This window comes from Anser anser, assembly GCF_964211835.1.
Source record: "Anser anser genome assembly, chromosome: 8".
Lineage (NCBI taxonomy): Eukaryota > Metazoa > Chordata > Aves > Anseriformes > Anatidae > Anser > Anser anser.
The window spans coordinates 3,147,442-3,175,285 of NC_139728.1; the positions used below are offsets into that span (position 1 = coordinate 3,147,442).

The 27,844-nt window shown below is 39.0% G+C and overlaps 3 protein-coding genes across 19 annotated transcripts in view; 1 reads left to right on the top strand and 2 right to left on the bottom strand.

Moving 5' to 3' along the window:
* The window catches only part of CDC14A (cell division cycle 14A), a 56,073-nt gene extending 55,433 nt beyond the window's left edge, over positions 1–640 (bottom strand). For 5 of the 7 annotated variants that reach the window (XM_083846382.1, XM_083846381.1, XM_083846380.1 and 2 more), the window contains exon 1: positions 204–640. In XM_083846382.1, coding sequence (XP_083702508.1) covers positions 204–309 — 106 coding nt within the window. In that variant the 5' untranslated portion in view covers positions 310–640. The remainder of the gene's footprint in view (positions 1–203) is intronic. The other 2 variants (XM_083846383.1, XM_083846385.1) reach the window with 2 other exon arrangements.
* Positions 641–3,515: 2,875 nt separating this feature from the next.
* Positions 3,516–11,526, bottom strand: EXTL2 (exostosin like glycosyltransferase 2). 10 transcript variants are annotated; one of them, XM_083847585.1, is made up of 7 exons: positions 11,370–11,526; positions 9,578–9,648; positions 8,327–8,395; positions 7,994–8,053; positions 7,362–7,462; positions 6,518–6,588; positions 3,516–5,891 (listed from the first exon to the last, which is right to left on the bottom strand). In XM_083847585.1, exons 2-7 carry the CDS (start codon positions 9,580–9,582, stop codon positions 5,400–5,402), a joined length of 798 nt encoding a protein of 265 aa, XP_083703711.1. In that variant the 5' UTR covers positions 9,583–9,648; positions 11,370–11,526; the 3' UTR covers positions 3,516–5,399. The 10 variants fall into 10 exon arrangements, 8 of the variants coding, with proteins under 8 accessions (XP_083703711.1, XP_083703710.1, XP_083703712.1 ...); XM_083847584.1 differs by lacking the exon at positions 11,370–11,526 and adding an exon at positions 11,055–11,187; XM_083847586.1 differs by lacking the exon at positions 11,370–11,526 and adding an exon at positions 10,803–10,963.
* The window catches only part of SLC30A7 (solute carrier family 30 member 7), a 30,134-nt gene continuing 13,465 nt past the window's right edge, over positions 11,176–27,844 (top strand). Inside the window, exons 1-8 of one of the 2 annotated variants that reach the window (XM_083847569.1) lie at positions 11,176–11,398; positions 11,502–12,018; positions 17,580–17,693; positions 19,435–19,522; positions 21,171–21,297; positions 22,197–22,346; positions 23,386–23,436; positions 25,576–25,711. In XM_083847569.1, the coding sequence (XP_083703695.1) occupies positions 17,608–17,693; positions 19,435–19,522; positions 21,171–21,297; positions 22,197–22,346; positions 23,386–23,436; positions 25,576–25,711 (638 nt within the window). In that variant the 5' untranslated portion in view covers positions 11,176–11,398; positions 11,502–12,018; positions 17,580–17,607. The remainder of the gene's footprint in view (positions 11,399–11,501; positions 12,019–17,579; positions 17,694–19,434; positions 19,523–21,170; positions 21,298–22,196; positions 22,347–23,385; positions 23,437–25,575; positions 25,712–27,844) is intronic. The other variant, XM_083847568.1, reaches the window with a different exon arrangement.

Genomic DNA, 27,844 nt, shown 5'->3' on the forward strand with positions numbered 1-27,844 from the left:
GAAAAGAGAGGAGGAAGGAACTACTTAGGCGTTCCCCGCAGCAGCGGGGCAGGCGACTCGCGAAAACCGCAAGGCGAAGGGGGGCAGAGCCGAGCGGGCCCCCGACCTCCCCAGGCTGCGGCAGGGCCACGACGGGGCATAAGCCGGGGCTCCTTCCCGGGGGGTCGGGGCCGGGGCCGGGCCGGCTGCCCGGCCGCACTCACCTTTCACGAACTCGGAGGCTCCCCCCAGCACTTCGGCGGCGGCCGCCACCGGCTCCATCTTAAAGAGGGCGCGGAGCAGCGAGGCGCGGGGCGGCTCCGAGCTCATGGCGGCCCCGGGCGGCGCCGGGACGCGGCGGCTGGGAAGCGGCCCGCTGCCCGGAGGGGCCACCCGCTGCCGGCAGCGCCGCAAGCCGCATAAGAACCGGGGCGGAGGCGAGAAGCGGCTCCGGGACGCGGCGGGCGGGCGGGAGAGCGCCCGTAGGGACTCGGGCTCCGCTCCGCCCCCAGCCCGGAGCCGCCCCCGGATAAGGAGGCAGCGGGCGGTTACCAGGCGACCGGCGGCGCGCTAGCAACAGCGGCACGGGGCCTTTGTCTGCACCGGCACGGGGCTGAGCCGAGCCGAGGCGGGCGGCCGCCCTTAGCCCCCCCGGCGGCTCCGCCCCCGCCCCACCGCGCAGCGGCCAGGCGCCCCGCGGCGCTTCCTTCTCCTCGGCCTGCCCCAGGGCTGCCACTGCGGAACGCCCCCGTGGGGCAGAGCAGCCCCGGAGGCGCCGCAAATGCCTCAGCGGGGGGCGCCACACGGCCCGGGCGGAACCACCGCCGCCGCCCTGCCCGGGCTGGGGCGTTCGGTTGCGGGGTTCCCGGCCCGGCCGTCTCCGCTCCGCCGTCTGGCCTGATGGACAGGCAGCCCCGCCAATCCAAAGCTGCTCTGCCAGCCCTCCGGCCAATGAGCGGGGCGCTGAAGAGACGGCCGCTCCCGGGCACGCCCCCCGAGAGGGTCTCGCCCCGGCGGCGCTGCCTTCCCGCCTCCTGGCCTCGTGCCAGTGGCCGCGCCCTCAGCTCTGAGGGGACCGAGGCGTCGCGGAAGGCGTCCGGCGGTAGGGGACTGCGACATGCGGCTTCGACACTGCACGAAGCTCCCAACGCGCTAGGATGAGTTGAGGGCTCTCCCCGAGAAGTAACTGAGGGGTTAAGCAGCGGTGAAATGTTTCACGTGCGCTGCCAGGGCTGTGGTAACACGACAAGAAGGCACCCGTGGCTTTCTGCTTGAAGAAAGATTTGGCTTCTGGCAGTTGATTCAGAAAAGCTGAATTAGCCTGTTGGCTGCAATTAACCTCCTGACAGAGAAACAGAAGCATTAAAAGCATTGGAAATGTCTTTCTTCCACCCACCCCTTCCAAAAGAACTTGTAAGTGCCAAATAGAGCAGACTGCTCGTCTCATTCTCACACCTATTCAAGAAAAAGGTAATAAAAGTGAGGTAATCTGTTAAAGAAAAATGATGCTATTCTTCCCCAGAGGAGAGAAAAAAAAAGTTGAAATACCTTAGAAAGACGTAATAATGTAATATGCAGCTCTGAGGTCTACATTATTATCCCCATCTTTTCATAACGTAACCTAGAATCACTCCCAGTTCACATACTTAATTCTAGTGTGCTTGCAGATGAGGCTAAACAGGAGTGTAAAACACTTTTGACTCTTCTGTTTTTAATCTAGTGTCATAAGCACATGATGATACTTAAAAACTTCAAAAGTGCTGAAGTGAAAACACTTTTTCAAGTATTTATTTTTGTAGCTGCTTATTTATTTTTGGTATTGGTTCTAATTATTTTGTACCTGCATTCTTACATTGTTCTTTTCTTTTTTTCTTTTCTTTCTTTCTTTTTTTTTTAATAGCTCCAGAACTAATATTCCTAAGTATCGCTCTCTTTGAGTCTGGTCCTATGAGCTTAAGCAAGGAATTTCTTTCTTACTAGTAAGTACTATTCTGTACAACATACTTGCAAGACTGAGACTGTAGCCTTCAGTAACACCACATTAAGTAAAGGTTGCTGGAGGGTATTTGCTTTCCATGGAAATCAATGTGTTTATCTATGTTGTTCTATACGGCTTTCTCTTGTATTTTTACCTGTAATTAAAACAAATACTCAACTCTTTATTTACAAGCAATGTCTTGGAGTAGAAATTCTCTACAGGGCAATATATCCAAAACCATACGTAATTTTTACTCAAACTTTCATTACAGGCCAATGCAACACACATTTCTAAGTGCACGCCACATTGAGGGGAATATGCATGAGCAGTCTCAAGTTAGCTTTAACTAAGGTATCTTGGGCAACAGAAGCAAAGATGGAGCTGTTTAACAAGCTACATTCCCAGTATCTAGAATCCCTAGATAGTTTATGCTTAAGCCTGTTCCTTGTAAACATATCTGGCTAGGTTAGTATATCTAGAATGCATATGTGACTGGAAACTGAAGACCCCCTCTCAAAAATTGTTTGCAGACTTACATACCTTTGGCAAAATAACAAATGTTTTGGTTGCATACAAGCTTTTCATTAGTGGCAGTTAGCTAGAACCCTAAGCATAGAAAATACTCTTTATCTTTCTCTTCCTCCTGTAAAACTGTATCAAATAACCTCCATGTTTGTTTTTTTTTCAGTTCCAGCATTCTCTCATAGCTTTTATAGTAGGCTTACACCTTTTAAAATGCTTTCAGAATGTTTTCATCTCATTTTCTTATTATAATTATTCCAATTACTATTTTTAATGTTTGACACCATGTATCAAGGTGACAGTGACATCTTGTGGCCTTTTTTTTTAACTGTAGGTAAAGCAGCAATTTTTTTGAAGTCCTCTCGTATAATTTTAGGACTATACCCTGTTTTAAAAATGTAATTTTAAGAAACCAACTTCTCCTTAAATTAAAAATGATTTTTTTTACAAGTATTTCTTAAATAGGTATCTTAAGATGCCATTTAAAAAAAAATCTATATTGCATAAACACTAATTTCTACAGAAAATTCAGAGATGGTGATGAATCTGCTCAGACTCCAAGATATTTCCAAGTGACATCTACGTAATCTCCTAGAAGAGCTCATCAAATACATATTATTTTGTTAAAATATAAATTAAATGTTCAGTAATATATTTGAGCACAGACTTTCAAGGCACTTTTATAACCGTCGATGGACAAACACATTATTTGTAGTTACCAACAAACAAGTTAAAAACAAACAAAACCCCTTTGGTTCCTAAGCAAAATGAATTATAGCTAAACTTCAAGTCCGATCTTTGAATTTGCTTTTCTGTTTAAGATAACTGCTTACTGCTATGATTTTATTATGTCTTTTTTACCCCTTTAGTGTGAACTTTACCTAAATTAAGTGAACGTATGCGTCAACAAATACCTAGGGTATTTTAAAAGAATAAGATATTGGTACTGCTCATTCATATTGAAACTGTGAGCTTACTTTAGACATCTAACAATGAAAACTTGGTCAATAATGTGAAAATAAATACATAACAAATCTGTTTATATTTTTTTATTTGACAATGGTACAAATTAAATTTACAAGTATAATAAAAGCCTGTTCGATTAATTCCTTCACTGATAAAGAGCTTAAAAAAAAAAAAAAAAGCTCTAAACCAACCCCTTCTCCCCAACAAAGAACCCAATACTAAGATTTGGCTCAGCTGACAGTTCACTTTACATTTTAAAAGTAAGGTAAACAGTATCTGTGACTCTTCACAATTTCAGTTAATACTGCACAGAACAAAAATTACAGATGAACAATTAAGTAAATGAAATGCAGTACGTTACCTCTATGAAAGTTGCGTTTCTGGAAAGGTCATAGATCTATTTGGATACTACTTATCACTACAGCACAGTAATTAAAGTTTACTTTTCACTATTACAAGAAAATTAAACAGACTTTACATTGCCAAATTAAGATTTCACCCCTTAAAACTTACAAAAATACTAGGAAGACTTCACTGACGATAAAACAAATCCTTTAACATTGATAGAACAAGACAAGAGTCCTCCGCTCCTCCCAAAGTAACCCAGACTCCACATTCAGAATCAGCTGTAAAGAACTTGTTACATTTTTCAAACATTGCTTTTGTTCAGCTGAGCAGCTAACTGAAAACAGGTTTGTCCTATGTTAACATAATATTTACAAAACTAGAGTCCCAATATAACAAAAGCTATTAATAATAGCTGTTTCTTGCCTGAAGCCACATAATTCAGAGACCAGTAATAGTCCATCCCTGCTACATCACTGTACTTTAGAACACTTATGTTTTACCCATTCATTGTACATTTTAATTCGGTTGCTAGAGGTACCAAAACAGAGATGAAAGGAACCAAAAAGTCAACATTCACTTGAAATAGTAGTTAAAAAAAAAAAAAAGCAGACCTGTAATATTACAAAATGTACACTCTGGAATAAATGTAGAACAGCTTATTCTCATCAGGAACTGTAAATAAGACTTGTTTTATTTTAAAAAGTGAGAATTTTCTTGGGAACATTTTTGTAACAATGCGCATGCAATATAACAAAACAAAACTAAGTACTCAAGAGAGTATTAATAAGACAATCTCGTTTTCTTTTGCTTCCCTGCGTATATGATTTTCATATTTTATGTATTCATGTTTTTGTACATTTCCTACTGTTAGGTTTTACCTTTCGACTGTCTGCAGTGTTTCAGCAACTCTAGGCAAATTATTAATAGGAAAAAGCCATATCAAAGAGATCATTTTTCCACTGTCTCAGAAGGAGCAGTTACTGTAGGCAACGATTTTAGGACTATCTCAGATTAAGGTGGGGTACTCTTCTCCTGGTTTGCTTTCATAGCAGCTTCAGAAACATCTCAGAATACAGAATAACAGCTTATATACAACATTCAAAAGGATTTTGTACAGGAGCCTAGAAGCATGGCCAGCCGTTTGCTGCAGCCCTTGTATAGTTTCACTGGGAACTGTTTGGAGGAGGAGGAGAGGGGAAGGAAGCATCTAAACATGTAACTATCAAAAATATTCCTAAACTTCATTTGACTAGATACGTATATTAAAAATAATAATAATAATAAATCATGAACACTAAGGGTAGGGGTGCATTTTTGTCTGCAAGTTTCTGGAGAAATGGCCTAATTGTAAATGCTTTTCAGGTGAAGGAAAGAGGATAATTTTATTATAACCGAACATTGGTATTTATTTTTAAAGTTTTCTCAAAACCTTCCTTGGGGGGTTAGTAAGAAAGGGGGACAAAAAAATAAAAATTAAAAGCTGTATGGAAAAAATTTGGAGGCTACAATTAAGGATGGCCAAGATGCAGTAATTACATCTTCTCTCCTTGCATTCAGTACAATTCACTGAGTATTATTTAACATCTAACCCCTTAAATTCATTGGCTTACATTTTATTTTTGTGATTGGCATAGTTAGGAAAACCAAACTGAGAAATCATGATATTAGAATATTTTAAAGGCATGCCATCATAAATATTTACCAGTTTATTTACACAGTAAGATCTCTGTAACAAATGCTCTGCTCGGTGCCACATTCCGGAGTAGCCGCTGTTAGTGTCTTTTTCTAAATTTCTTATATCAACAGGTTTCACAAACACTCCTGAAGGCTTCCCTGTATGCCTTGCTACCAGAAAATTCATGGCAATATCATCACAATTTTGAGTTTCATCTATTAAGGCATAAACAGCTTCTGGCTGTCTTTGAAAGTCTTCTAAATACCCACTATGAAAAAATGCTGCACCAATAAGAACCATAGAATATTGATCTCCATTTCCAAATCCAGGGTTCTGCAATTCAAAGCTGCCATAACTGTATACACCTGAAGGAGTAGAAATGTGCTTTCTAGGTACAAATCCCACTATATGCTCTGGAAATTGCTGAAAGTAAAAAAGAAATTTAAAAAAATTAAAATGAAGATGACGCTGTGAAATAAAAATGTTATACATCTTTCATGAAAACTTATGCTTTTTCTTTTTTTTTAATGGGAGGAGCATAAGATTACTGCCAGTAAATACAGAGAACACAGCTGTTGGCATATGCTCCTTTGATCTACAGAAATGCTGCACTTAAATACAGTTTTGCAAACTTAACACGATATGCCTCATTCCATATTGTATAGCATTAACAAATATCTGTCCTCAATTTGCAGCTGTATACTTGGCACAAAAATCAAATTTTACAATCTCTTAGATATACAGAAAAACCAAAGCCTCTTATTTTTTGTTTTGCAGCCTACTAGCAATTTAAATTAATTCAGCAATTGGCAACTTCTGTGTTCATGTACAAGAAGAGTTAAAAATCTGAAAGTTACAAACTTTCAGGTATAACTAATGTTGACGAACATTTTGGCAATTTCTATTATTCAATGTTTCAATCCTTTTAAAATCTAATTTTACAGCTAGAAAAACAATGGTAGAACACTGTGATATAGTATTAGTCTAATTAAAACCATTAATCTCATTTGTAACTCATAAATACTGCCTGCCAAGGAGCAAAACATTACCTGCCAAACAGAAAAGGCAAAAGCAAGGTCATGAGCACTGACTAGTGTATCATCATCCATCATTAAAACAGCTGAAGGAAGGAAAAAAAAAAAATTTTTAACTTAGCGAAGGATTAAAATACATGGGCACAGTATGCAGTACAGAATTTGACAAGTTAGCTGTGAAACTTCTATAACCATTTAGCTAAATTGCAGACTTGTATCATAACTCCTTGAAAGCAAATTCTGAAAACATACTTAGATTTCAAAGCTAAAGCAAGGCTGCAGCTCTGCAGTAACTGGATGAAAACCTAAATTTTAGAGTATTTGCCATCCTACAACAAAATTCAGGAACCTCTGATCACCTGTAGTACAGCTGGACAGATCTTTGTTGGAAAACTTTGGAGTGTTTCACAATGCAACTTCAAATTCTACTAACCTTGTGTAAAATACAACTAAAAAGGATTAAATCTCATATACTGAAGAATGGTATAAGGAATTTTAAGCATAAAATTTTACCTATCTCCTTGCTATTTCCAAGTTCGAGTAAGCAAGCCTAATAAATCATATTGAATGATGCCAATGCAATTAACTATGATCGAAAAATCTTTGCCTTAAATTTTAGGCAAAAGGCTATCAGAAAATGGAAAAGAAAATTATCAGAAAATATCATTATCAGAAAATAATGAAAAATTATATCAGAACTCCAGATGCTTTAAGGCTTCTAATTTTACAGTCAGCACAATTGTATTACAGTAAAACAAACAAACAAACCCGCTGGGGAAGCTGAAGTTTCTAGTGTCTGCCTAAAATTCATGGTTTGAGTAGCAAGGCATGTTAGGAAGGGGGCAGTAAATAGAATTACCTTTACTAATCATGAGTAAGATCAGGTCTGTAATGCAACATTTGGGTTTTTTTTCCACTTGAAACAAACAGGACTTATTGTTGTGCTTCTCCTGGAAAGAGCTTAGGAAGAATATTTAGATGAATAGCCAAATACTTGGGAAAATATTATTAAAAAGTATGTGTGACTTGAGATAGAAAGCTGGACAGTTAGGGAGGGGAGTTTCTCTGAAGAGTAGAACATGCTTGAGAACTTTGTCTTAAAATGATGAATTAAATCAAGTCTTTATCAGATAGCTTAAGACCAAATTAATGCAGAGACTCCACAAATATGTGCACTATGCATTTCAGTGAACTACCTATGTTTGCTAGACAAAGCAAATGGAGAACAGACAAAGTTGCAAAGGCCTATGAAATGCATTTGACATCCCTTCTTTTTTTTTTTCTTACTCTTAATTGACAACTTCTAGCCAGCTGCTTCTGGTGGTGATGGGCATCTAATACTATAACACAAGTTCCTTCTGTATTACCTACATTGCATTAAGTGGCCCAACACTTCCATGGATTCATTACATAGTATAACTCAAACCATCTCTCTTCAGAATACAGATTTTGAGTATGAAAATATTAGTAGTAATATGAACTGCTGATTACCTTTTGTTTCCAGCTCGGGGAAATTCTGGAGTCTGTTCCTCATACGATTTACAGCTTGAACTTTAAAGACAACAGGGACAGGATGAGGACCCAAGGAATTCCACATTTCCTCTGGTATCTTCTCACCAATGTTGTTCCACACAACAATCACTTTATGTAAATGGGGAATGGCTTGATAATGATTTAAAAGCTTTAGCAGTAAGTCAGTTCTATTGTATGTCTGCATAATAAGAGTAAATGAATCCAAGATAGACTGACTCTGGGCTTTGGGTTCCCTTCGCAAATTGGGCATTTTGTCATCTTTGATATTGGGAAGCAAAGCTGTTAAAGCACCTGCCACAAGAAGCAAGACAACGATCACCACGGAAGTGAAGCGTAGTAGGCGGATTCCCATAACTCGTCCTGGAAGTTTACAGAAGTGAAAACACCTTTAAAACAAGTAACAGGAAAGGAAAAGTTATTAATCCCATGTACAGCTACCTCCCTTACTTGCGCAAAACTCCCATAACATAAACTTTTGTTTAAGTAAATAAATGAGTGAATATGTAAGGAGGATTTTAGAACCTGAGACAATTAATTTCAGCTATCACGGCAGATACTTCTGGTACTTGGTTTCTAATGTTTACATGCTTTTCACCTCTGCTTTTTTGGGTTAACTCTGAATTTCCTCATTTTCCAAAAATTAACTTAGATTAATTCTTTATCTCTATATTGTTACCATCTCTTATTTTCTCAGTACTGTGTTTTTGAGTGAACATTTACATACCAAACTCATCCAGCTGAAATTAGAAAACAAATTGTACTTCCAGCATTGCAGGAGCCTCGCCTTAGTTGTGAAACAAAAGGGAAAGAAGGTGCCTCCTCAAGTACACAGACTGTGGAAAATACGGTTCTGATCATACTAACTGAAGCTATCACACAGGTAGGGCAAAAGAATCATGCCAAATGAAGAAATGTAGGGATGTGGGAACATCAGAAGCAGCTGTTCTGAAATCCAGAATCCAGCAGAAAGTGGAGGCATCAGAGGCTACGTGCTGTGTATTAGCTAACTGCAGGGTTGGGGTGCAGGGGTCAGCCTAATATAAGGCAGGGGTTTCTGGATCCTCCTGCTTTGGGAACTAAGTGGGACCTCTTACAAAGCAGCTCCTACAAAGGCAGTCTTGATTTTCACCTCTTAAGCAGTATTCCAAGTTCTCCAGACCTTTATGAATTGTAACCTCAGCGAGATCTACCAATCACTGCATTCCATGGTCTGCACCTCAAATGATGCGTGATCCACACCTGTTCCTTCTCTCTACTAGCAAGATTGGTATGCATTGGGTAAAAGATAAAGAATCTAAGCTTACTGCTAAGTAGTTATTCAACTACAAATATCAGGTGTTACTCCACTAGTATGTTCAAGGCTTTCAGCTGGAAACTCTGGTTAAATTGAATGATCCAGGACAGTCTCATCAATTAAAATTTTTGACAGGCTGACTTGTGTTTTTTCACAGAAGTTTTGATCTTTTTCCCCCCCTAAAGCTCATATATTGTGCTTGAAGATACGAACATAAATTACGTAGTCTAGAAAAACCCTCAACTTACCTCATTGTTGCCAGGTAAGACTGTTTTCTCCCCTGTTGTTTTTACAGGACAGTCGTTTGTGATCCTTGAATCTGATGGAGATTAAAAGGAGTCTATAACTAAAGATCAACAGTTAGCCCACATGCTACCACCATCTTTCTGTAAATTAACATTCCTGTTGATTACCAATTCACGTGCACATTCTTGGCAATTATCCAATCCCTTTTCCTATTGCTCAGCTGAGTAATTATTTCTGCCTTTCAATGAAATCTCCAGGAACAAATTATTATATTAAACCAATTGGTTAGAAAGAAAACACAGCACTTTTTTTTTTTTTTCTTTTCCCTAACCATTGCAACATCTCTGCATTCTATCCTTAGGGTCAGACAGAGATGCAAGAAGGTCTCCAGAACCTCACAGTCCATTACAAAGTTTACCAATCACCACTAAAATGCATCATTTGGCTACCATAGTCAAGCAAGTAGTCCCAGTAACAGATCTTTTCTGGCTCATCCCCTTCAAACTTTCCTTTACAAAGCTTAGCAATTGCATCAGAGGTTTAAGGCACAACATCTGGTGTTTTTTAACTACCTGGTCTGTCAGGTAGAGAAGGGAAAGCAAATATAAGTGTAAGCACAAAAAGGAAGCGTGCACAAGATGCAGGACAGTAACCTAAGAAAGCTGTATAAGTTTGAGTTCCAGTTTTATCACTGACTTATTTTGTGATGCTAGAGAAGTCATTAAAGCTCTTTCCAGAAATTAATCACTGGTTTTGGTTGCTTCATTTTAGGTCATGCTTGATTTGTAAAGAGGATAGAGGAGCAGCAGTAGCTACTCAGCACTTCTTAGCTCCAGCATATCTTGGTCATATCTGCTTGGTCATACGTGATTTTGTAAAGGTGAGCCTCAAATTCTCTTCCCCCAGTCGCAACCTAGACGTGACAGTACTTACCAATTCTACTATGATGATTAATTAGTAAAAATTTAAAGCACAATTCAGGTTGAAATTTAAGTGTTGTTTACTCCAGTAATGAACCCCCTGTTTCATCACATCCTTATGCTTACTCAATTACATACAATAGGCTGTAGCGATAAGCAAGAATGCTACTATGTACCTGCTACTTAAATGTCTTATACAGAACCTTTACAGTTAAGATCATAGCACTTTTCAGTTAGAAAGCATTGATTACTCTTGCCAATTAAGTTATGAAATTGCAATGTAACACTGACCACAAACATACACCACCTGTAGAGAACATCTTTTCAAACCAAGACTAACGGAAATAAGAACCGTCGGCCAACGTACAATATTTCAACCCTCTTTTCTAAAGAAAAATGACTTCCTGAGGGGCCCCCTCCTTCTGGCGGCAGGACCCCAACCCCAGGGCAGGGAGCCCCGCACCGCCGGCCCGGCTGCCCCCTCACGCACGGTTTCGCTCCCGCGCGGGCCGGCCCGAGCCCCCCGCGCCTCGCGGCCCCGCCCCGCACCGCTCCGCACCTCGCGGCCCCGCGCTCCGTCCCGCCAGGCCCCGCTGCTCGGCCCGGGCCGCAGCCCCAGCCCGGCGCCAGCCCCGGCAGCGCCTGGGGTGCGCAGGCGCGGTCGGGCCGGAAGTGAGGCTGGGGAGGGCTGCGGAGCGCTGCCGGCCCCTGCCGGCCCCCTCCCGGCCCCGCTGCCGGCGCTGCCCGGCCCTGTCGCTGCCCTGCCCCTGCCCGTCCCGTCCCGTCCGTGCCCCGCCGGCCGGGCGCGCCGCCGCCCCGCACCATGCTGCCCCTCTCCATCAAGGACGACGAGTACAAGCCGCCCCGGCTCAACCTGCTGCGGAAGGCGTCGGGCTGGTTCAGGTGAGAGCCGGGGCCGAGCCCCACCGAGGGGCCGAGGTGGGCGAGGCCGGGGCCGCCCGGCCGAGGCCTCCGGCCGTGACCCGCTGTGTGTGTCCCCGCGCAGGTCCATCCTGGCCGACAAGACCTCCCGCAACCTCTTTTTCTTCCTCTGCCTCAACCTCTCCTTCGCCTTCGTGGAGCTGCTCTACGGCATCTGGAGCAACAGGTATCGGGCGGCCGGCGGGGGCGGCTGTGCGCGCAGGAAGCGGCGCCTCCCGCGGCTGCCACGTCTCCCTCCGGCGGGGCCGGGCCTGGGCTCGGGCTCAGCTCAGCTCTGCTCCGCTCTGCCCGACGGGGCCCCGGGGGCTGCCGAGCCCCCCGGCCCCCCAGCGAGATGTGGCAGCTCCCGAGGCGGCGTTCCTGTCTGGGGCGGCCGGCCCGGCGGCTGCTCGCCTGGCTGGGAGGAGAAGCCCGGCCTCGCAGTGAGCCCCGGGATCCGGGGGCTCTAACCGCTTCCCCCTGGCCGCTTGCCACGGCGATCCTTTGTCTGGAAATGGGAGCTTGTAAATGCTGGGTGGCAGAAACCGGCACCGCACCGACTGTCCCAGCTCTGAATGAGAAACGAGAATTAAAACCTCCAGGTATAGAAAAGTGGCACATAAATCCACAGAGGTGTAAAAGATGGCAGGGACTTGATTAAACTGGTACTGAAAAAATCTGTATTAGAACATAATCAGGACATGTGAAGTAACTGCTGTATGGTGTTACAGGTGGAGAACAGATAACGTGGCATCTTCATCACGTGCGTTGTTCTCAACAGAGGTGTTATTTTATGGCGATACATTTATAAGTTCGTACATCAGTCGACTGCCATGGGAATGTTTTAAGCCCAACAATTTGTCCTTGCGTGTGGAATTCAAAGAGATCTTTACCAAAAGCTGTAGTATGGGCACAGATTTCTCGGACACTTGATTAGGAGTCCTGAGGAGCACTGTCTGTTTGGAAACAGTTGCATCCTACTACTTACCATATTTTTCTAATTCTCTCAAATTATACGATCAAATCCTTAACACTGTTTACAGTAACAGCTACTGTAATGCTAGTGAGAACCCAGTGCTGTCTGGAGCACAGACTCTCTTGGCGCTCTGTAGACTGTCTCAGATGTACTTAGGTTTGACTTTGTTGGTTGACTTCTGCAAGTTGTGTGTGGACTATTGTATACATAGTTTGAGTAAGAGTATTTTTCTGAATAGCTCAGGAGATGGGAATATTTTGTTCTAAATGGTTCAGGCATAGACAACTGTATGTTCATATGTACTTGTTTTGTTTTAAGCATAACAAATTTTTGTTAGTGTGACGAGGAATGAAATATCTGAGAGAAAAGGTCCTGTATCTGAGATAACTAAACTAAGAAACTGAAGTGAAACTTGCCAGAAATTTGATACTGAAGAATTGAGCTTACTGGAACTGCAAGAACTCATTTATTCTTATTTGGTTTGGAGATTAAGAATTAGGATTTGCTGGATATTCATTAGTTGGACCTCATGTTTATATTTCAAGTCACTAATTTCAGGTATTTTTACGTTAAGCCTAGTTTTTGGGCTTGAAAAAAAAATTTACCAAGCCTCTCCTTGGTAGAGAGGAATAGCAGCGAATATAATGAGGCATGCCTACTGTCAAAGCAGATGGTTCATGTCTTGAAAGAACAAATATGTAAGTAAAAAAAAAAGGAGCCATATAGGGAAAATCACTTCTCAGATCTGAAGAGCACAGCTCCTTTGGCTGTCAGCATGAGACATGTAGAAATGGAACATTTATGAAAGGGGTTTTTGGTATCATCTTGGAGCAGCTCTTTATTCTAGTGCACCTGTCTTGGGTGCCTGATGCTGCGTTAGAAGCATGGTGAAGGTGATCTTGAATTCTGTTCTCACTAGTGTCCTTAACGATGTCAATGAGACAGAGATGGTAAGACTGAAAAAAACTGCCATGGTTGTTCAAATGAGTCTTCCCTGGGCTTCCATAGACTATGGATTTTCTGTTTGATCACGATTCTGAAAAATATGCCTTTATCCATTCAAATGTAAGTAGGTTGCCATGGGTTCTTTGACTGGGCTATTCTTATTTTGAAATAAAATCTATGATTTCAGCCCCCAAAATTGTTGATAAGTTCTAAAATAAAATCTTCATTTCTCTTTTTGATTATTTCTTATATTCTTAGGTTTTGTTTAACGAGTTGCTGAGTTGTTTCTTTAAATCACAAAACCACGATCTAAGTTATATGATCCTCTTACAAATAGTCTGGAATGTTGATGTTCTTGAAGGACAGACAACAGAACGGATGCCATATTTTCCTAGATGAGAGCTAAAAGTTGAAGTCTGCTACTCGGGCTCTTCTGTTTTAAAATATTTACTGCACATGCATTTGTGCTACTAAATCAACTGTGGAAGTGTCCTCTCTTAGATGTGGTATGTGTGACTACAGGGTTTCTGCTAGATTATACTCTGGTTGATGTGTTGTGCTGCTAGTGGAAGTTTTGCATACATCCCCGTGTTACTACTGCTTAACTGGATCACTTGTTTACCTTAGTAATCACTTCACACCCACCTTTTTTGTCTCTTTAAGTTACAGGTCGTTAGAAGAAATCTCAGATGCAGTCAGATTGCTAGATTACTAAAATAACTCTTACCAAGTTTCCTGTCTTTTGTGCAGCTGACTCACTCATTGCTGTACCTTGAATACTGAGTGTGTCTATGCCATGCGGTGAAATGTGTTGCAGACACAGTCTTTCCTGACCCATGGTGATAAATACACCTGCCTCTGTTTACTCTGAGATGTTAGTTTCAGTCTTGAAAGTGGCTAAGCTGCGTTGGTGTTGCACTTGTGGTCATCTTGCAGGTTTGAGCACATTGCAATGATCCCTTGCTGTATGGTTTCTGGCTATAGAGCTAATGTGTTTTTTTCTTTGTTTGTTTCAGTAGCAGTTAGTCCTTAGACACTTCTCTTTTCTGAGAGACTATACAAAAAAGCCATTTTGTAATCTTTGCAAACTGAGGGCTACTTGCAGAACCTGTTTATGATCAGTAATTTAGTCCAGTTTGACAACTGTTGTTTGCTGTTTCAAATCCTGTTTATATACAACATACAAAGTGATACAAGTACTGAGTTATGAATTAAGTTGCTTTGACCTTTGTAGGGTAAAACAGCATGCTGAACTTCCGAGTTAGTCACACAAAATTTTAACTGTGCACTGGCCATTAAACTAAACCATTTAACAAGTGGTCTTTCAGCCTCTGCTTCCTTCAGCTTCTAGAACAAAATGTTTATCTTCTGGTCAATACGTTGCAGCTGATAAGGGAAAGATATAAGGACTGATAAGGTCTATAAGCTGTGGCTCATCATTGTTTTAACACCATTGTATCACTTTTGAACTGAAATTAACTTGAATGCATTTACCTGAAAGCACAGATGGAACAGGTAGTTGTTTGCTTTTGTTTCAGTGCAGACATATTCCAGTCTAACTGGAAGAGGTATGGTGGTCACCAGCAAAAAGAGTAAATGATTGCTATCTTTAAACTTTGCAAAATGAAGAAGCAGACACCTGTAGCAAACTTGGTAAATTAATTTCATACTTGGAGGGAACCATCAATAACCAGTTTGTGGTTGCTAGGTACAAATACATTCATAAGTTTAAAATATGCTTTGGTAGTGTCATTCTTTAAAGTTTAAAAAATGAAAAACAAACTTTCCATGAAGATTACTGTTGCTTAGTAGGTAGGAGTAACTCAAATCTAATTGATAGTGTTACCTACTTTATGTTTACATCCATTTATGTATGTAGTAGTCAAAAGAACTTAAGGGAAATACTTGTTGCAGTTCTTTTATTTCAGGTAAAAGAGAATATGATCTGTAGAATGCGTACTGAAACTGTTTTTCAGCCTGCCCTAATTGTAGAAAGTGTCAAGTTGCTGCAGTGTGAATAAACATCAAAGAAAAATTCTTAGCACTTTGTATCTGGTAAAGCATTAGCTCTGAAATAGGATGCCTGAGGGGAAAACTGCTGTGCTGAAGTAGACTTCACTATTGTCAAAAATTCCAAGACCGTGAACTAAAATTATAAATAGAAGACCTCAGTCTTTACAGGCCTAAATTATTTTGTCACAGGCATACATTACTCAATTTTACGAATGTTTATCATGGTTGAATCTTTTTTTTTTTTTTTTTGGCTGTAGACATTAAAATTATCTGTGTGCGAAAACTCTTCCAAAGTATCACATTTGAAAATGTGTTTGGGAGTATTGCTTTTGTAAATGGTGTTAATGGTAGTCTTCACCAGAACAGTTCTAGTTAACTTATATATACACTGCATGTAATATATACTCAACAGCAATATCTTTAAACCCATTTTTTTTAAACTATGTGTAAAATACTACTTTTATAAACTTATATGGGGCCAGTATTTAAATACAGCTTGTGTGTGTGCACTTTTCTAGCCAAATTTGCTTATATGGTCACTGAGGAACCTTGCCTTCTTTTGTACACTTGCCGAAATAGCACATCTCAGCAATGTGCTGTGCTAGTGATCTATCCTTCCTGTCAGTGTGGATATATCTTCTGTAAGACTTTTTGACTTGTAGCAGAAGCACCTTATTGTGGTTCTGGTCCATACTAGGGGTGATCCTTAGCAGCTAATTGCCTGTTGTTACCCATTGACTAGCTGAATTTGGGAGGTAAAGTGAACCTTTTAGTCAAAATAGCTCAGTCACTGTGGTGTTTTCTTTTTGGTTTTCCTTCTTGAAAGAGAAATGGACTCAAACTTTTTCTGTGGGTGGGGATTAAAGCTAAAGAATTGAAAAGATAAAATCTTAATTTCTGAACATTGATATGTTGCCTAGAGAAGGTATTAAGCATTTAAATGTTATAGTTACCCTGAAAAGCTAACTGTAGAATCAACAGGCTTGTCACAAGAGCAAAATGAATGGAAATAATCATTCTCAGAAACTCTTCATCCTATGGAGCATTTTGAAATTGGCACTTATTTAATGCTAGTTTAATCATAATTCTTAGTAAATTTTTCTATATTCTGTATCAGCTATTAGACTAAGCTCTCCTAGGATATACCAGGTCTTTAATGTAACTTGAAAACCAGACTGTTTTGTCCCTGATATTAAATATATATACATATATACATATATATAGATAGATAGATAGATTTGGTCACAATACGTAAGTGAATTTCTATTCTGAGAACTGTCCACACACTGAAGGCATATTTTTCTGGCAGCTGTCAGGATTTGTATCACTAATAACGTTAATGAGCTGCATTTATTTGAAAGTTTTGTTCCAATTCAAAACTTCTGTTGTTTAGGTTGAGGCTTTGCTGAGACATTGCCTTGATTTCTTTTGAAATCTTTATTGTGGTCTGAATATCTGAAGTCCTTGGGTATATCCATGACAACAGTTCTGATTAACAGCATCTTTCTGGTTATGATATTTTTGTCAGGAAGTACAACCAGTAGAGCTGTGACAAAGTGAACTTTAATTGCATCAAGAAAATAAGTCTTGTGTGTTGTATATATACGGTAGGTGATCCAGAAGTCTATAATAGTTTCATACAGATCATAAATATTTGCTGAAAGAGTTGAAAAATGCTTTGTAACTGGGTGAAATAGATCAAGATCTTTAGAAAGCATGTAATATAAATTGATTTTGTTTTCTAAACTGTTTTCTAATTTGAGGTGGTAAAAAGTAGAACTTCAATTCTTTGATAGACTTAAAGGGTTTTTATGTTACAGTAATCCTGTGTGCCTTGTGGGGGAACTCTGTCAGAGAAAACGGATGAACCTGGCTTGTCCACTATGCTATCGTTACTTGGTATTGATAAACAGAATTAAAAATATTTGTTATTTGTGGGTGTGTCTACTGCAGGGGCTTTGGTTTGTGTCAGCAGAACACGCTCCCACACCCCTCACCCCGACATCATATGCTAGGAGGTTTTTTCTCTAAGCAGTCTTCCAAAGCACCTTTACTAGGCTGACAAAAGCAGTTCTGTCAGCATACTTTCAGTGTCCGTCTAGTGGGGGGTTCTGCCTTGTGCTAGCAGAACCGTGCCTGAGGCTGACGTAGTACTTTGCTAGTCACAAGATTGAATGTTCTCTTTTTTCCTCATACCCAGCATAACTTGTTTTTTCTGTTCTTTTCCAGTTTAGGTTTAATATCAGATTCTTTTCATATGTTTTTTGATTGCACTGCTCTATTGGCTGGATTAGCAGCTTCCGTTATTTCAAAGTGGAGGTCAAATGATGCTTTCTCATATGGGTAAGAGACTTCAAGCTGTTACTCTAAGGCATTTCAGTAAATAGCTCGGTGGTAATTTTTCGCTGTATACACAAAATCTCTTTTTGCAGAACAAGGAAAAGTTATATTGAAAGTGTGCTTTTTAGGGTGAGTTATTTAAACCTTTAATATGAACGTATCCCTAAAACAGGAAAAAATGTAAAGGTGTTGCTTTTGGCGAGCAAATTTCACTTCTAAGAGCTCTGCAATAATACTAGTGCAAACAGGTTAGGCAGCAAAAAGCTTCCATGCTTTGTCACGTGTACAGCACCGGTGTATCAAGACCAACTGCAGCATGGGTTTGCCTGCATGGTGTAGTGAGGTACATTAGAGGGGAATCTTGGACTGGCGGTGCTCCACGCCTTTTTCAGAACAGACAGTTACCACTGAAAGGAGCAAGTCTCAGTGATGTTGCATCTGAGATTATAAACTATGCCTTGCAGAACCAGCAGTATTCAGCAGGTGTCTGTCATGGCTGTGGCTGCCGTTAACAGCTGCCATTAACACAGCTGTACTGTCCTCTAGGCTGAGGAATGTCAGCCCTTCGTGGATATAGTGCCCTTCGTGGATATAGTTGCTGCAGTGGTTCTGGGTTTCAAGGGAACTTGGTTCCACTGTGTCCTGTAAAACAGTACTGGTGATACAGTATTATTCATCTGTGATGCTAATTAATTAACAGCAAATGAGCTGTAACACAGGTTGCTCCATTCCCCATAGCATTACTGACCTGAATGTCAGCATTTAGCTTCAGCTGGCTTGCCTAAGCATGGATCGTGTGGTTTGGGACTCAAAACACTGTTTAATTAAGGTGGAAATTCTGGTATACCTAGAAATCAGCTTAGGAAGAATTGATTTTGCCATGAACTAACTGCAATGAAGGCAGGTTCTGTCTTAATTACTGCACTGTATTTAAACAGCTTATGTTCAATTTATTAGAGTACAGCCACCATATATTAAGTCTGGTGTTTCCTACACTGGAATTATATGTTAATCTAACCTGGCTCTTTCTTCACTGGAGAAATTTAGTAGCTGAAATAATTATTTTTTACTTAAGACCTTTACTAAAAATCCCCCTGTTAAAGGGGAAACAAATTAACGTATGACTAATTTGATATTAAACAAAACTTTATGTCAACATTCTTAAATAAACATGTGAGTTGTAATCATATTTTATGGTTTCCAGATATACATTTATATCATAACTTCCAGTACAGATTATCTTAAATGGGAAGTATCAAAAGCTTTCTTTCATCCAGGTCAGGTAATGGCTGCAGAGGCAAGCTCTTGCTGATTTTGCAGTTGAGTCTGTGGACATAAGTAGAATACTTAAGTTAGACTGGTAGGTTAAGGACTGGGATTGTTGTGAGATACTATCTTGCTTGCTCAATTCTCTGTACCTGCTTTGCTTTCACTTGCTCCGCTTATCACTTCATTGTTTTATTACTGTTACCTTCCAAGTGATCTCTGAGTTGCTGTTTTTTAAAACACCTGTGGAAGTTGAGTAAAAGTTTGCTGTAATGGTGAAATTTCTGTCAACATAGAAAATAGTGAATTTCATATAATTATCTGTAGCTTATATACTCTGTCCTCATTTGGAAATTTCCTGTGTAATTCAGTTGTTTAAGAACTAGAAATTTGTACTCCAGTTTCTAAGTTTCACTTTTCATTTTCAACGTTTAAATGGAGATGATAATAACTGCTGTTGCTTTTTTGTTTGTTGCAGATATGTCCGAGCAGAAGTACTTGCTGGCTTTGTAAATGGTTTATTCCTCATCTTTACAGCATTCTTTATATTTTCTGAAGGCGTTGAGGTATGTAATGATGCAAATTATGCTATCAATTTTCACATTTCTATTTGTATCAAATTTCTGTGTGTAGAGTGTATTTAATGGGGATAAAATTACTGAAATCACTCCTTAAAGATCTGGGATCTGAACAGCGTATTGGGCCATCTGAAATTGCTGTTTTGTGACATAAATCCAGTATATCAGTACTAGCTTCTTAAATAGTGTTTTGATGGTGTGTAAAGGTTCTGTCATCTTGACGCTGTCCTTTTTCAACCAGTGTATAGTATATCTAGAAAGACCTGTATTTTTCATTGTTAAAGGCCAAATGAAGACAAGAATGAAAGGCCAAAGATTGTCATACAGAGTAGAGAAGTTAATCATAAGAAATGGAAATACATTCTGTGAAGAAGTTTGGATAACTCAGAGAAAGAGCATTATTTTCCAAATCTTCAAGTCTGATATAAATGTCAAGTGGCGATAGTTTGAACTCTTATAAGGACACCATTCTGGATTTTTTTTAATAAAACGATTCAGTTGATGATTTTGAGATTAAAATTTAGATATCAAAGTTGTCTGCACTAAAGTGTGGTATTAATAAAAGTAAAGTTGGTAACTAATTCTGATCAGCTTGCATGAAGTTTTACTTATTAATGAGATGCCATTTATTTATTTATTTATTTATTTCTAGTTCAAAATAAATTCTTTTTTTTTTTTTTGAATTAATAGAGAATTGTGAAAGGCTGTCAGGAACATTTCCTCTACATAAATGATCCTGTAAATACTTCAAAAGCAGTACAAACCGGGCTGAAATTTCCTAAAATATTGGGAAAAGCTGAGTCCAAATCTAGAAACAGCAACAAAGCTTACTAGAAAAATTGAGTAATACTCTTTAACCTTCCAGTGGTAATTTTGAAACATCATTGCCTTCCTCCTGGTCTTAGCTCCCATGCAAGTATTCCCTTTTTTTTTGTGATGATGACCACTTGTCTCCCTGTCACTTCAAAATTTTCCATCTGCTGAAAGTCTTATTGTTTTTCTGTTGCCTGTACCTTTCATCCCTGTGGATGGATGTTGAAGATTTTTCTCTCCTTCAGATAGCTCCTTCCTTCAGAAGCTTCAGATTCAAATTGTGTTAGTCCTATGTTGTTTTTTTTTTTTTCTAAAGCTTTTTCAATATAGATGTTAAAGTTTAAAAACAAACAAAACCACAATTTGTTCTCGTCTGTTGTTTCATTCCCCTCATCCTCACTCTCCAAAGGAGAAAGAAAAAGCTTTTTAGACTCCTGGAAATTGTTTATATTATTTGGGCAATCCATGTATTAAAGCAAACTTAAAATGTTTTTGCACGTTCTAGAGCTGAATCCCACAGGAAAATGAAATCTTACAATCAATGCTAGCTAGATTGCTGAGAATATTTTAATACACTTTCACAACTTTATTTATACAACTTCAACTTCGGACAATAAGAATTAGTTTGTGCACCATCTCAGAAATTGGAAGTCCTGAGTAATTCTTAATTATGTCTTTATGTATACCTGTTTGTATGGGAGTGCTCCTGTGTCTAACCACTTTGTGCTACCTTTTTCAGTGCCTCTTAATAATGTGATGAGACTGTAAAAATATCATGATTTGCTTCTTGTTTTTTTTCTTTTTTGTTTTTGATTTTTCCTAGAGGGCACTGGAGCCTCCTGATGTGCATCATGAGAGACTTCTTCCGGTTTCTATACTAGGATTCATTGTAAACCTTATAGGAATATTTGTTTTTCAACATGGAGGTCATGGGCATTCACACGGTTCTGGTAGGACATCTGTAATTTTCAGTACTGTTTACTTTCTTAGCACCCTGTGTTCCAGAACCCTATTATCCTTCAGTGACAGCCCCAGTATTACATTTTTAGGTCTTTTTAGTGGCAATCCTGGACAAATGTGTACAGGACTTGTTGCAGTGTTGATGTCCATATTTTAACACCAGCCCTAGTTACTACTGTAACTCATGTATTCTCACATAGTTCTCACCCATTAACTGTAAGACCTGGAACTCCAGAATCTGCATTCTGGAACATGAGTTCTACTCTACCTTATTGGAAGAGAGATGCAGAGTATCTTCTGGACAAAATTAAGCTGTAGTTAGGCAGAGTCTTTACGAGCAAAATGTCTGAAACAAATTTTAGTTATAGGATGAAGATTCAAGTACTTCTCAACTTAGGGTCTTTGGGTCTTTTGAACTTTAAATGCAGAATTTGCCTAAATGTATATGGTAAACATTCTTTTTTTTTTCTGCCAAGCTAATTGGTAGCTATTTCAGCTTAACATATAAACTGATAGTATAAAATAGCCTATGGACTTTAAGCAGCAATTTAAGCTTTAATTTTTAATGTATGAATAATAGCCAGTTTTGAGTTTTTAGCTGTTTTTAATGTGCTTGTATCTAGTTTTGTGCACATATTGAGTTGGGTTAAAAATAATACAAATTGAGAAGTAGGAATGTATAAAAGTACTTGACTTTTCAAATCGGATGTGTATTTCATATGGCTACACAGCACAGGTTTAGATATAAACAGCTTGTGTTAATTTTATTCTAATTTATTTAAAGCCACATCTTGAAGTGACCTGAAAGATGAATATGTTTTAAGTAGCTTAGAGACAGATGTAAGTATACTTCTATTTGGCACTTAAATTTATACTCATTTGTTTATAGGGCATGAACACAGCCATTCTCTGTTTAATGGTGGTCTCAGCCATGGACACAGTCACAGAGGTCATGGTCACAGCCACGAACATAAACATGGACACACTCATGACCACAGCCATAGCCATGGACACTCTCATGGTCAGGATTATTGTCATGGTAGGTGCTTAAAGTCATAGACCATGTCTTGAATTGGATATTTAAATGTGGTATTATTGATTTTTCTGAACAGAAGAGAGATGCTGGCAGCTTGTTGTTGTAAGCAAACAAGGAAATAGCTTGCTTAAATATGAGGTGTGCTACGCCAGTGCCCTGTTTTGTGGATCATTTTGCTAAATGCTGTTTAATTTGTGATCTATGCAGTGTTAGTTTTTAAAAGTTTTAATTTATCTTTATATTTTGAATATTCACCTTAATTTTATGTGCAAGCAAAATATAAGAGTATGTATGAAATAGCAATATAATAATTTAATAATAATGATATAATCGTATTAAGTGCTTTATTTCAATTGTTGATGAAAATTAACAGACAAAATTAAGATGCTTTGCTAACTTCCCTCTCATGTGTGGTCCTTGCTCTCTCCACATTCTCCCCACCTTTCTTCAGTAGAACAATTTGATTCTTGCATAAACTATTATATATCCTCACTAGAAGTCATTTGCTATCCTATGACAGTTTTTTTTCTTAAGAGATTTTTCTGACTTGTTCCACAGAGGCCTTAATCTACTTGAATGAGAGGATTTTTTTTGACTTAGTTTTACCTTCTATGTCTTATCCGTCTTTTGGTACATAACATTTAAATGCTTTCTTGATGGAAATATTCCTTGTTAGCAAATTTATTGATTGTACTCTTTTTGCTACTATGTATGGCTTGTGTTCTTGAGATGGCTTCTTTTGCTAAGTATTAGAAAGATTTTGTTTCTCACTTTTTTGTTAAATAAACATATGTTGGTCCTTTTATTTATATATTTGTGATATGTGTATATATATTATATATATAAAAGATCATTGTGTGAAGTGGTGTTTTCTTTAAAAACATGTTTTAAGACTTAATTATTACATAGCTAGAGCAAAATCTAGTCATAGTGAGCAGCTTTTCTGTGCAAGAAATTTCAGAAAGGAAGACCATAACTGAATATACAACTGGAGGGAGTCTTTGCGTGGGTTAATATGCCAATATTAATATTGTCTTCACAGATGACCATTCTCTTGAAGGGATGACTGGGTCCAGCAAGCAGATCTTACAAGGTATGAGAATAAATATAGTGGTTTATTAGTTTATTGTGGTCTGCCTGTGAGTATTCATTGCGCATCTATTTCAGAGGGTGCCTCTGGGTAAATGCTACCTCTTTCTTAGAGGAGCTATTCTGTGAAGTCCTATTTCACATGTGAACAGACCAGCGCTGTATCGTGTGCATGACTGGGCATTGAGACATTCACTGAAAGTATTGACACAATGCTTTGTCAACACAGTTTAAGATGGAGATCCCAAAAGCTGGGATTCAACTTCTGTTATGATGCTAAAAAATCAAAGAAGAAAAAACTAGGAAAGAGTTGTTAAAAGCAGAAACCTAAGATGCTGAATTGAAATGTATGCCTTGAAAAGTGGAAAAAGTGCTATTACTAAGATAGGCTGTATTTGAAAAATGCAGATGGATAAATAAGCTCAGTAACCCTTCAGCAATTAAAACGTCATTTCATCAAGCTATTATACTTGGTTTAAACAAGATGGTCATTCAAGCTATAATCACTTGAAGGGGAATTGGAGTCCACAATCTACTGAGCATTAGTGCATATAAACTACTGATGATGTCAGTTCTGAGCTTTAATTTTTTTTTTTAAGTATTCAAAAGTTAGAGTGAAAGAATTGTACAATGTAAGAAGTAATTATCTGGCATAGCCAGATGTACATACTGTGTTCTTCTATTGGGTGATTTTTCTGGCTTGTTTGTAGTCCTTGCAAGGGAACATTTTCAACCTCTTCCAATGTTTATATCTTCCATCATTATGTTTATGTATATTCAGTACTTCAACAACAGATATGAAAAGACTGACTTCCAAATGGAAGGCACGTTTTAACTGAATCACAGTTGGAAAAAAAAAAATCAATTATATATAGGTATGTATATTTAACTTTTCAGTATTGTGCTGGGTTGGCCCTGGCCACCAAATAAACAACCACCTGTTGCTCACTTGTCCCCATCCTGCAGTGGGACAGGAGAAAGAGTCAGAAGAGTATAAACAGGAACTAAGTTTAGGATGAGATACAGGCAGTTTAAAAAGTGAACGGGGGGGAGTGGGTGCAAAGGCAATCCGTCACTACCTCCCAGCCAGATTCTGAGCAACAGCTACTTTGGAAAGACTCAGTTTTATTACTGAGCATGATGTTACGGAATAAACATAAATACTAAATAATAATAATTATAATAAATGGAATATCCCTCTGGTAGTTTGGGACAGTTGTCCCTGCTGTGTCCCCTCCCAGCCTCATGTCTGTCCCCAGCCTACATGCTTTGGGGACAGAGGGAGTAACAGAGAAGGCCCTGAGGCTGCTTGTGCAAGCATTGTTCAGTGGTAGCAAAAATACTGGTGAGTTCCTAACAAACCTAATACCTGGTGCCATATGGCCTGCTGTGAAGAGGTTTAAATCCAAGCCAGCTAAACCCAATACAAATGAAAACGCAGGAAAATCGCTAGAATGCTGATTTATAGTTGAGGGTTATTTTGGGGCAGGGGGGGGAAGTATTATTGGAGTCTCAACATTTGTGTTCAGAAAGCTGTTTCTGAGTGACTGTTCTTGTTATCACCAGCAGAGAGCTCCAAAGACTAAGTTTTGGCCAGCTGCAAAGTGCTCAATTACTCATTTTTCAACTCGATGTGCCTCAAAATAAGAGTGAAGTTATTCATGTCTGCAGTATATAATTATCAGAATTATTTCTCTTAAATCTCTTTGCCAAATAATTTCTCCAAGATATTGCCAATGAAGCATCTTTCAAAGCTTTACAGATACGTTGTTAACATTATCATCTTATACAGTACTTACCATTGTAAGTGTAAGGGGAACATGAGTTTCTTTAGAATAATACAGGTGGGTATTGAATGAAGAAATTTAGCTTTATCTGTTGATCACTGCTTAAGTTGATAGCCATGCCATGAAACACCCTTTTATGCTAAGTGCAGAAAATAATACAATTTCTTCAAGTGCTTTATATTTTAAGGATATGTTGAAACTCTGTGAAAGCTTTCTGTGTATTTGACAAAAAATTAAGAATTCAACAAGTACAAATCATGCTATCTAGTTCTTGCAACTCTTCTTCAGAGTATTTGGAATATTTCCATTAGCTGTGAGAGTACCAAGTTGTATTGATACGAATTAATCTCTTACAGGGGTATTTCTACACATTGTTGCAGACACGCTTGGGAGTATTGGTGTAATAATATCTGCTATATTGATGCAGAACTATGGTCTAATGATAGCAGATCCTATTTGTTCAATGCTGATAGCATTACTTATAGGCGTAAGGTAAGTATTGATATCACTGTTATTTGCTTGTATTTTCAATGCTAGTTACAGTCAAACAAATTACAGCTCTGAAGATCAGGTTTATCTGTTATGCTAATTTTCTACAATGCTTGCTTTTATTCCAAGATTGATATGTTACCTCTGTTCTGTGCAGCTGTCCTGGTGTATTTTGAAATGTTACCTTGTTTTTCCTTTTCTTCAGCTACTGCTTTTGCTTTTAAGTCTGCATATTTTAGCCCTGTTGGCGTAATACTACAAAAATGTCTTTCAGGTTCAAACCATAGAACTCTCCCTCTCTGTATTTAGTATACTGTTATGTAAACCGATGTACTCCAGTAAATGGAGCAGAATGGCTTCAGTGCAGCTGAGTTGAGCCTGCTGGCACAGGACATGCCCTTGTCCCTGATGAATCAAGACTACTTTTTTTTTTTTCCCTCGAGAGAGTTGTCTTTTCCTGTGCATTTATATTCTGATACATCCTTATTCCTTTTAAGATTTAGTGGAAATGCTTCAAGTAGTTTTGTGCTTTCCCTGTTGTTGCTTACCAAGATCATTGTAAATGTGAATCTATTTGGATTTGATTGGACTAGCAAACATTTTGTTCAGTGATGCTGTTATTGAGGCATTTCTGGCAACAGTTTCAATGGTGGCATAGGGCAGAGTGCTACAACTTGAGTTAGAACCTAATAACTGAACACCTTTGTCTCTTCAGCTGTGGTGAATGTCACCTGATTATCTGCATACTTACATTTACACCATATATGGCATGTTTATACTATATGCATGGCAGCATTTGCAGAATTATTGATGTGAATCTCCCTATTTATCAGAGCAGGCCAACATGCTTCAGGTACTAAATGCACACAAAAATCCATGTAGTAGCAATCACTATTAAATTACCACTTGAATATAAACTCAAGAGGTTTACTTAAACATCCTGTAATTTTGTAAAGGACAAATTATTAGCAAACCAATTCCGTGACTGAAATCTCCAAAAATTGGAAAGAAAGTGTGTAGGTTGCCACAGGGAAAGAAGCTATTGATGAGTTAACAGTTAAGTAGAACACTGATTTCCATACCTTTAGTATTTGAAGGGTCTGCCTTTGTGTACAGTAAAGCACGTGTGGAGCGTTGATCAGAAGATACCATGTGAATGATTGTTTTTTTGTTCTGTTCATACAGAGTTTGGAAGAAGACTGTAGCTTCCATAATAGAAGTTTGTAAAATAAAGCTATTCATAGGTCTTCTAGCATAGTTAGGATGGCCCTGTGGAGGTCTGTGTTCTACGCTGAAACGGCTGGAGAATTCCACTACTTGATGTGTCCTTTGACCCCATATCAGACCTAATGTTTAATGTGGTCTGTATCATTATTTTGTTGGCCCAAAACACTGTAAATGATCTCTAGGATTACTTTACTAAGTCTGAGTGCAGTCGTTTGCATCGTAGTCAGCAGAAGTAAGTCTGTGTTTCTTTGACTGACACATCCTGGCACAGCAGTGGAGCAAAGACTAATTGCAGGTTTTGTTTTTTAAGCAGCCCAACAGACTTAATTACTAATGAATTTGAAACACACTTAAAGAAGATGATCAAGATGACTGACAGTTTCAAATCAATATTTTGATAGTCTGAGCCCCCGTTTGTGGTGTTTAATTTTAATAATTTTCATTTATGCTCCTGGTCATAACACCATTGTTTGTTCTACCATATTCTTCACTATGCCATGTATGTAATGTGTTCTTTTACAAATAACTCAAACGGTTTTTCAAATTTTATCATAAGGAGATCTTTGGTTGTAACAGTAGGGGCCCAGAGTAAAAAGAATATTTATGGGTTTTTTTTTTTTTTTTTGGAAAAAAATAGCTCACTCATCTATAAAATCTCTCTCTTTGTAGTTAAACCGACTTCCATAAGATGGAGTGGAATGGGAGTACATGTGTGTACCAATAAGTGGACCTATACATGGGTGTTTAAGAAATTGGATTCTTTTCTTTGTGGCTGTAGTAGTAAAACCAGTGTAGTTTTGAGTCAGGGATACAAAAGCTAGTCAGATAAAGTAATTGTTCAAAAGTCCTGATGCTGTCTGGGGATTTTCCCCTAGCTGGGACTATAAAGTTTTGCTGATTTCAAGTAGG